We start from the raw sequence: 10339 nt of genomic DNA, 5'->3' as shown, positions 1-10339 counted from the left end.
AGAAAAGTGTATATATTGACACAAAATTTCTATATTAAATATCAAATCTTGTCATTAACACACATAATTGATATAGGAAATACAGTTTTTGGATACTGTTGTAAAATTAATCAACTATTTGAATGAACTAGGTGGAAGAACTCATATATTAAGATTTCATCAACAAACTAAACCAGTAACACAAAAGTAATAGTGTAGAACAAAAAAGTGCAGCATAAATTCCCACATGAAAACAGGATGGCTTAGACTCAGTAATGTCTCTCTTTTCCCCTATTTTACATCCTTAGGTTTGGAGATAGGGGTTGAAAAGAAAGAATGGTGAATATAGAAATATATAGAGAAGAGAGAACAATAAGTAGATTGGTGAATCTACTTTTCAACTTATTGCCTCAATTGTCACTCAAAAGGTTATTCTTAATTCTCTCGTATAGAATTTTGTAGACAGACACAAAATAAGATTAATTCTAGGTATAGTTGTATAGAATTCAAATGTAAGTTTATTCTTCACACACATTATATATAAATATTTCTACTCTAATATAAGGTATTGTACCCATATAACTCAATTATAATACCAGGTTTACTTTCATAATTTGAAAGTGCTAATGCAAACTGTTTAGAACAAATAAGTAATACAAGTTAATTGTTAGCTGATCAAATCATGGTCATATAAATCCCTAATCAACTTTTATCACAAGAATATACATTTTAGGTGCAACAGATAAATGTGATTGTATAGAAAGATAAGATAGGATAGTTAGATAACATCTTTAAAAAAACCTCAGAGACATGCAGAATATGGTACTTAAATTGTTTTTATTATTTTAAAGATTCACTGACAATAAGACAGGTTATCTCCTGGCAATACCCAACCTACCTCAAATAGAATGATGAGCATCAAAGAATTTCCTTATGGAGTTGGCTTCAAATGTGGCAAACAAGCCATTCAGCAAAATGTCCTCATTTCTACCACAGACAGAAATATGCCTAAAAAAAGGGCAAACTTAGATGCAGGAAGAGTTTTCTGCCGAACTCTGCCAGGACAAGGTAAGCAAGTCATCAATAGTTCCTGCCTCACAAATATGTATGTCACATATATTCGGCTGGAAGGCTGAAGAACATGCTCCAACATAATAGAGTTTGGATGACTATTCAAGTAGAAAACTATCTCTGTCCTCTTCACATCTGGAAATCTACAAACATGCACTCCCGATATACTCAGGTAATCAAGTTTATTCCTTTTCAAGTCTCTGATGGAATTGAAGACCAAGTAGCTAAGTTTTACAGTTAAGTTCAGTTGTTTAGGGGCGAAGATGTTTTTAGGTTTAGATAGATGTTTTACGTTTGTAATGACAAGATGTGATGGAGATTGATTTACACTCAAAATTTTAGATGCACCATGATAGGAAACATGTTTCCTTCAAGGCTGTCAAATACAAATAGCTAAAACACCAAGAATATAACATTTGTATAATTCTGATTGTGTCATGGTTCTTCTTGCTATAGGTAGTTTAATGTGCATATGTATAATAATATGAATGTATATGTAAAAAATTAAAATATATAATATAAATAAATAAATCAAAACAAGGAAAAAAAGAAAAAAAGCCATAATGGCTACAGAATCCAATTATGCTAAATGATTACCTAAATAAACCCATGGTATCAAAGGGAAAATTGTAATGTTATATTTGATTGTTCAGAGGGTGAAAATCAATCAGCCTTCGAAGATGTTATTTAAGAAACACAGGAGCTAGGATTTAAGGTCTTTCTTCCTAGCATATTTTCTGTCCCTGATGTAATGAAGTGAGTTCTGTTCAGGCCTTAATAATATAATGTAGCACTTAGGGCCAAAGATGATGCCCAAGAGTGATGCACTGGAAGCAAAGATAGAGAAGACTTCCATAGCCACCATGACCTTTCCCTTGGTGCTGTGGTAGACAGGGAGGAAGGTGACCCAGACACTGCAGAACACAAGCATGCTAAAAGCCAGAAACTTGGCTTCATTGAATGTGTCAGGCAGATTTCTGGATAAGAAAGCCATAAAGTAGCTCCCCAAGGCCAGGGCTCCCAGATATCCAAGGATGCAGTGGAAGGCAGTAGCTGATCCCTTGTTGCAAATGATGATGATGTGTTTATGTTCTGAGTGAGCATCTTTATCAATAAAGGGAGGAGAAGTTGCCAGCCAAATTCCACAAAGCACAACTTGGATCATGGTGCAGATGGCAATAATGAAATTAGGGGCCCTTGAGATCAGCAACCATCTCCTAACTCTTCCTGGAGCAGTGATCTTGAAGGCTATAAGTACAGTGATAGTTTTGGCCAACACAGTAGAAAGAGCCACACTGAAAAGGAGTCCAAAAATGTTTTGCTGCAGGACACAGGTGGCTGTGTTAGGATGGCCAATGAAGAGGAAGGGACAGAGAAAACAGAGGGTCAGAGTGATGAGCAGGATGTAACTGAGATGCCGGTTATTGGCCTTGACAATAGGAGTGTCTCTGTGTTTCAGAAACACAACAAGAACAACAGCTGTGAGTGAGGAGAAGCCCAGGGACGTGAAGCTGAGTGTCTTCCCCAAGGGCTCATCATAGGCAAGAAATATCACAGTTTTCTGTAAGCATTGGTTCCTCTCTTGGTTTGCATAGTGAGTTTCAGGACACTTCACACACTGATTCATATCTGCCAGAAATGCAGTTGATCATGAATGCATATTCAGGTTTCTCCTTTTACCGGATGCCAGGTGTATCATACTGCACTGTTATTTGAGCCATCTTGTTTTGTGTGTATAAAATATACACTGTTGGAAACCACATCATACCCAGAAAACTTCCTATTCCAGAACCCCATAGCAAGAAAAGCTTTCAATCATCATAGATGGAAAAAAACAAGATATTTCATGACAAAGTCAAATTTAAACAATATCTGTATACAAATATATCCCTACCCAGAGAATACTAGCAGAACACTAGATTAAAGGAAAACTTCCATAAGACCAAGGGTATGGCCCGAAGAACAGGTATAGGTGACACCAGTCAGAAGAACAGAGACCCCATGCTGCACCAAAGGCCAATTTTGTCACCTGAAGCCTTGCCCCCAACCTGATCACACACTCTCAAGTCAGCTGTCAGAAATTCAGGCCTCAAAGACTTGAAGACCAAAAAAGAAACAAAAGCCAAGGACAATAACACCATGCAATAAATATAAACTCAGAAATCAGCACTGAGTCATATAATCACCTCAAATCTACATGTTTTAATTGCAGTGTGAGAACACAGTCAACAAATAGCCAAAGCCATAGGGCAGCACGAGGTCCCAACTATCCTAAGACAACAAGACTGCAGTATTTAAGTGCAGGTGAAAGCACAAGAAAATGACCTTAAGAACAACTTCACAAATATGATTCAGACTCATAAAGAAGGAAAAAACACTCTCTTAAAGAAATTAAGGAAAGAGAATGAAACAAAATTTAAATGAATCAATATATTCCTTAATGAAAGCCATGAAATCCAACAAACACACAACAAACAAACAAGCAAGCAGGTGAATGAAACTGTTCCAGGTCTTAAAATGGAAATAGATGGCCTGATAAAATAAACTGAATGAATTCTGGAATGAAAAATCTTGGCAAATAAAAAGGAGCTACGTATGCAATCATCAGGAAAAGTTCAAGAGATAGAAGAAAGAATCTCTGAGGTTGATGATACAATGACAGAAGAGTCATTTGTCAAAAAAATGTTAAATCTTAAAATTCTTAACCCAACGCCATCCAGGACATTTGGGATATTATGAAATACCAACCCATAAATAACAGGTGTATGAGAGTAACAATAATTCTAGATTGATAGTGTTAAAATATATTTGACAAAATCATAGAAGAAAAATTTCCAAACATAAAAAAGGACATGTCTATAAAGGTAGAATTTTACAGAATACCAAACATATAGGACCAGAAATGGAAGACTAAAGGCAAAATAATAACCAAAACACTAACTGTGTAGAACAAAAAAAAGAATATTAAAAACAACAAGAGAAAAAGACCAAGCTACATATAATGGAAGATCTATTAGAATTATACTCAACCTTTCAACAGAGACTCTGAACTAGAAGTACCTGGATAGATGTCTTTAAGGCTCTAAGAATCCACAGATGCCAACATAGACTACTATACCTAGAAAAACTTTCAATCACCATAGACAGAGAACATGAGATATTCATGACAAAGTCAAATTTAAGCAATATCTATGTACAATCCAGCCTTAGAGAAGATAGTAAGAGATACATGCTGACACAAAGAGATTAAGTACATTTCTGAAAACACAAGGAATAAATCGCACACTAACAAAACCCAAAGAAGGTAAACACACACACACATACACACACACATACACACCACCACCACCACCACCACCATCACCAGCAGCAGCAACAGCAGGAGCAGCAGCAGCAGCAGCAGCAGGAACAAGAGAAACACTACCAAAATAACAGGAATTAATCATAATGGGTCATCAACATCCATTATTATCAATGGACAGAATTTCACAATAAAAAACAGGCTAACATAATGAACATGAAAATATTACCCATTCTTCCTCTACGAGGAAGAAAAAGACCTCAACATCAAAGACAGATGTTACCTCAGAGTAAAGGGTTGGAAAAAATTTCCAAGAAAATGGACCTAAGATACAGGCCAGTGTTGCTATTCTGATATCTAACAACATAGACTTCAAACAAAATTTAATCAAAGAGATAAAAGACATTTCACACACATTAAAGGAAAACTTCACCAATATGGTGTCTCAATTCTGAAAATATATTCCACAAATGAAAGGGCACCCACATTTGTAAATGAAACCCTACTAAAGGTTAAAGCACACATTAAACTTCACACACATTAAATTGGAAGACTGATGTTTCCCATTCTCAGCAATGGGCAGGTCATCTTGACTGATGACTTTCTGAATAGAACACTGAGAACCAGCAGTGGCTCTAACTTTGACAGTGGGAAGTCATGACAATGAAAAGTTTCCATAAGGCAAAGGACATCACCAGTAAGAACTAATGATAGACTGCAGAATGGGGAAAAGGTTTTCACAAACTCCTCAGTCAATAGACGGCAAATATCCAAACTATATGATGAAATAAAGAAACCTAGACATCAGCAAACCAAATAATCCAATTAAAAGTTAGGGTCAGGAACCAGAAAGTGAATAGCTCAGAGACTTAAGGTAGCACCAAACCCTTCTGATAAAAAGCAAATGAAATGATTCTGAATGATATTCTGCTATACTCATAGATAGGAGCCTAGTTCAAACATCATCAGAGAGGCTTCCTTCAGCAGCTGATGGAAGGAAGACACTCCCAACCAACATTATGGGGAACTTGGGGAACTGCACATTAGAAGAAGAGGAAATACTAAAGGATCCAGAGGGTTGAGTTCCAGGAGAACCTGATTCCCAGAATCAACTAAACAGGGCTCATAGGGTCTCACTGAGACTGAAGCCTACATGGTCTGTGTTACACCCTCTCCATACATGCTGTGGTATTTTTAAATTTTGGGTTTTTACAGGATTTTGAATATTGGAAGTGGGGTGGCCGTGACTCTTCTGCCTGCTTGTGGACCCCTTTTTCCTCTACTGGATTGCCTTGGTGAGCCTTGATATGAGAGTTTGTGCCTAGCCTTAGTGCATCTTATTTGGTTGATATCACTGGGAAGCCTGTCATTTTCTGAAAAGAACCAGAAGTCCAGTGGATTTGGGGGAGAGGAGAGCTAGGTATGGTGACTGGGAGGAGGGGATGATGGGGAGACTATGTTGGTGATATATTTTATAACATAGAGAATTATTATAAAACTAAAGTATAAAAATAAAATCATGATATGATCACAAGAACATGTTTATCAAGACATAAAATGTGAATGTCTAAATAAGAATGTCCTCCTTTTACATCACATATATTTATACTTTGCTTTCCATTTGTGGAACTGTTTGGAAGTAGTGGATTAGTAGTTGTGACTCTTTTGGGACAGTTGTGTCTATGGAAGGGCTTTTAAGGATCTTTCTAGTCACAGTATGTATTTTCTGTCTCCTGTGTTTGCATCAGCATGTGAGCTCTGAACGGTTCCAATCATCATGCTTTATTAGTCAAATTTCCATTGCTGTGAAGAACCATCATGACTAACACAATGTATTAATGAAAAGCTGTAACTCACAGGAGTATAGTTCCATATAAAGTTCTTGGAGAGATGAAGGAATTAAAGGACATAAGAAAGTAGCTGATGTTATATCTGATCTATAAACATGATTTTGAGGAGAGAGAGAGAGAGAGAGAGAGAGAGAGAGAGAGAGAGAGAGAGAGAGAGAGAGAGAGAGAGAGAGAGAGAGAGAGGGAGAGAGAGAGAACAAAGCCACACTTTCTATTTATTCCAAATTCCTCCACTATTGTAGAGCAAGTATTCAGACATTTGAGCATATGGAGTATGGTCTCATTCAAGGTATCAACATGTACTCTAACTGTACAAAACTGTAAACCAATTAAATGCTTTCTTATATAAGTTTCTTGGTCAAAGTACTTTGTCATAGCAATAGAAAATAAACTAAGATAAAATGCATTCTGAAATGAAGCATACTTCTCTAGTGGTCTAGAGTGGGTTTCTGTAGGCAGCCATGTCCACATCTACAGTGGTTAAAGAATATAAAGCAGGCATGAATTTCAATGTCAAGTGTGTACTATTTCTGTGGGAAGAATGAACGTTATATAACCTGCGATTTTCTAACATCTGGAAGGAAGAAGACTATCTTCACTGAAGAGAGCTGGTTTCAGATCACTTACAGATGTTTTCCATATGCTTAGGCATTACAGATGATGAATAGGTGGGGATGCTTTCTGCATGACTGACAATTACCTGTCTCATTGGAAATCTCATTCTCTGGGCAAGGAGTGCAGTCAAAGCAGCAGGCAGCCTTCCCCTCCTTGTGAGTTTTCCTGAATCCAAGATGACAGCTCTCAGTGCATAGAGACCGTGGAATCTGAGAATAAAGTGAGTGATAGCAAATGGTCAGGTATTTAAGGGATTTGCCATAGAATGTTTACAAGCATTATACAATGCTAACATTATAATTGTAACATGTGTGTGAGATGTACAGAGCAATTGTGTCTGGTTCTCTTCTCATTGTATGAGCAAAAGTAAGATATTTGCAAATTTTCTTTCATGCTGTACTAAGAATAGTGTCTAATGATGAGTCATAGAGAATCTATCACCAAAATGAAGCTTTTTCTATGCACAGACATTATTATCTCAGCCAGTCTCAGAGTTATTCTCATGTAGTGGGTTTAGCAATATATGTTCCTTGCTTTTTCTGCAGTTTGAATTCTTTTTATCACAACTGCAGGCTCCTTCCTTATCACCTCCTGATCTCACCCCCTCCATACCCCCATCATGCTATTTTGTTTTGACAGGGGCCTCAAATCATAAGGTCAACGGACCATTGATTAAAACCTTCCAAGCCGGGGTAAAAATAAGTCCTCTGTCAGATGACCTGTGAAAATGATTAAAGTCATTCTGGAAAAGGTATGGTATTATGATATTAAAGAAATCAAAAGCTTGGAAAATAAATAGTTCATCCATAAAAATTAGGTAATAAGACAATTCTTCATATTGGTGGTCATTATGTGTCTATGATTGGGCCCTGTATAAGCAAGCAATGGTCACAACTTGCTGGCTATAAATTTCAAATTTATATACTGGTGAAAATACTGAGGTGAGATGCAACTCACTTCTGTCAATCCTGTGGCCCACTGTATCATATGATAAGATAAGGACAATTTTTGGCCCTCTGGAGCATTTGGAGAAAATGTTCCTACTTTCACATTTAGCCCAAGACCTTTTGGGAAATTCCAGAAGTTGATAATGTCATACTCTGCATGTGATTTCCTTTTCCAATCCATGACTACATGGTCCCCAGCATGACTGATGAGTTGTGTGTTCTTTATAAAAGGATGAAGCTAAAAGAAGTACATGTACTTATGTTACACAACCTCGAGAGAAGTATAACAGATAGAATCAGGTCTTATTGGTTTTAACCTTGATATGAAAAGCACCTTTAATATAGATATTAATTGCTTTCAACAAATGATACCAAAGGATAATGGGAGCATCACTGTCTTTCTAAAATGTTCAAATCAGTTTAACTAAAAAAGGTAGAACCAAACACTCTTAAATCATAAATATATGTGGAGAAAACTCTCAGCATATTTTAAAATATAGTTATATACAATTAAAATTTGAAAATATTTAGCTTCCCTCTGTAAAATGAATGATTTTGTGAGTGATCATTTACATAACATAAGCATTTAGAAGAGTTCAGGTGCACTGTGATAATTCTCTGTCTCTCGTCTCTTGTGTAATTGGAATTTTCATATTGAAAAATTTACACTTAAAATATCGTTTGGCCCATTGTAATATAACTCTCTATTGAATTAAACATATTTCTTCTTACAACAAAATAATCTAAAATATGTATGGCCTAATTTGAGTGCATTTATAAACCTGTAGAGTGTCATGTTGCCAATTCAGCTGAAGTGATGTTACCTGCCAGGGGGAGAATGCCATCTCTTTTCCTTTTACTTGAGTTGGAAATTGGACTTGATTGAGAGCCATCTCATGCAGACTGTAGGCCACAGCATACACAGCATTGTACACATTGTAACTCTCCTCACTCATGGCCATGTCAAAGATGTTCCCAGGCAAGAATCCCAAGGAGGCATTAGGCAGACAGTTGTCCACAATTTTACAATCTTTCCTAAAAAATGAGCAGTTGAAGAATGAGTGCCATAATACATGAAGATAAATATCTTCTGGGAATTTGGAAGGATTGGCTGTCTGTATAAAATCTGTAAAATGAATATTCTTCTCATTATGGTGTGAAAAAATAAGGGCCCCATGTAGTGAATCTAATATGAAATATTCATCAAATTTGGAAAGATCCCAGTGTGAGTTCAGGACCCAGACTTTCCATATAAGTAACTTCTGTTTTATATTTACTATTAAGCTTAACAGAGAGTCAGAGTCCCCATAAATAATAATCACATTTGCTGATGAATCCAGGATCTGAACCTGATTTTTCCAGGGTTTGGTAAGATATGAGCCCCTGCTGACTAGGGTCATTTCCACAAATGCTATACAGATTTCATTTTTATCCATCTCGCTTCTCAAATCTGAGAGAGTCTGGGCACCTTTGTGATCATCTGTGATGAAGAGCCCCACCCAGAACCATTGGAAGTGAAGCATCAAAGATACAATGCCAAGTGTCAGAGATGTGTCCTTAGGGGCCACCTGGTACAGAGAAGAAAACCGTCTTTGTTCACTCAGGGTGCTATCAAAAGGCCCAAAAGTAAGCTGTAGAGAAAAAGCAATAAAAAAGAACATAGTCACAAAATAAAACTATATTCTACACCAATGGTTTGAAGCTTTTAGGACAATTCTTTGAAAGTAAAAATCTACCTTCCTATGGGTGTTCCAGAAAAGTACAGAAAGCATTCAGAGGTTCAGTAGTGTTCTGTGTCTACTCTACTTTCCCTTTGCTCTCTATTCTATGCTACATAACATGTAGATGTACCATCAACTGTCTGGATCATTTTCCTATCCATGAAGAGTGATTATAGTTTCCATTTTTTTCTGTCACAACCACCTAAAATGTCATCAAGTAGGGCTGCCATGAAGTCCTATACTATCACCTCCTCTCACCTGTGGAAACTTGTATAGATCCAGCAGTGTCCCCATGTATTCAGACATTGCCGAAGATGGTCCTGTAAGTACAGCAGCAGAATTGCTCTCTTTTACATATCTGTAGTTAGGAATGGTATGACCACGCCCTGAAAGTGAGGCAAAAAGACTGCTCAGAGTGTTCCTTTGAGCATGTGGAACATTATGTACTTCAAATCCTAGGGATGTGTTGGGTAAAATGTAAGGGTTGCTGTTGATCTTTTCAATCGTGAACATCATGGCCAAAATACATTGGTAGTTCTTCAACTTAAACCTGGATAGAAGGTAGAACAATATTTAGGAGGAAGATCTGTACCACATAGACATAATATATGTGAAAGCTTACTACAATGGCTTTATTAGTTTGAATGCTCTGCTTTTAAAAATCCATGTTTAACTTTATTTCCAGTATTTTCTGAAATTAGAAGAGCAGTGTTATTTTTCTTTTTTTTAAGTTGAATACATTGGTTATTACACAATGTATTGTAATTATACTCCACCAACTTCTCCCAGGTCTTGCTCAAATACCCTCTTATGCAAAGTCTACATTCTTTCTTTCTCTCTGGTATTAGAAAGTTA

General features: G+C 36.7%; 1 protein-coding gene across 1 annotated transcript; it reads right to left on the bottom strand.

Annotated features, from left to right (window-relative positions):
* Nucleotides 1-1753: 1753 nt before the first annotated feature.
* Nucleotides 1754-9997, bottom strand: LOC311580749 (vomeronasal type-2 receptor 116-like; the record flags this gene model as incomplete). Its single annotated transcript, XM_084752413.1, has 6 exons — nucleotides 1754-2679; nucleotides 6902-7025; nucleotides 7774-8001; nucleotides 8588-8798; nucleotides 9270-9394; nucleotides 9743-9997. 6 exons carry the CDS (start codon nucleotides 9995-9997, stop codon nucleotides 1754-1756), a joined length of 1869 nt encoding a protein of 622 aa, XP_084608539.1.
* Between the last annotated feature and the right edge of the window lie 342 nt (nucleotides 9998-10339).

This window comes from Acomys minous, assembly GCF_964271855.1.
Source record: "Acomys minous genome assembly, chromosome: 13".
Lineage (NCBI taxonomy): Eukaryota > Metazoa > Chordata > Mammalia > Rodentia > Muridae > Acomys > Acomys minous.
The sequence above is the reverse complement of the archived record's forward strand: the minus strand, read 5'-3'. Positions and strand labels throughout refer to the sequence as shown.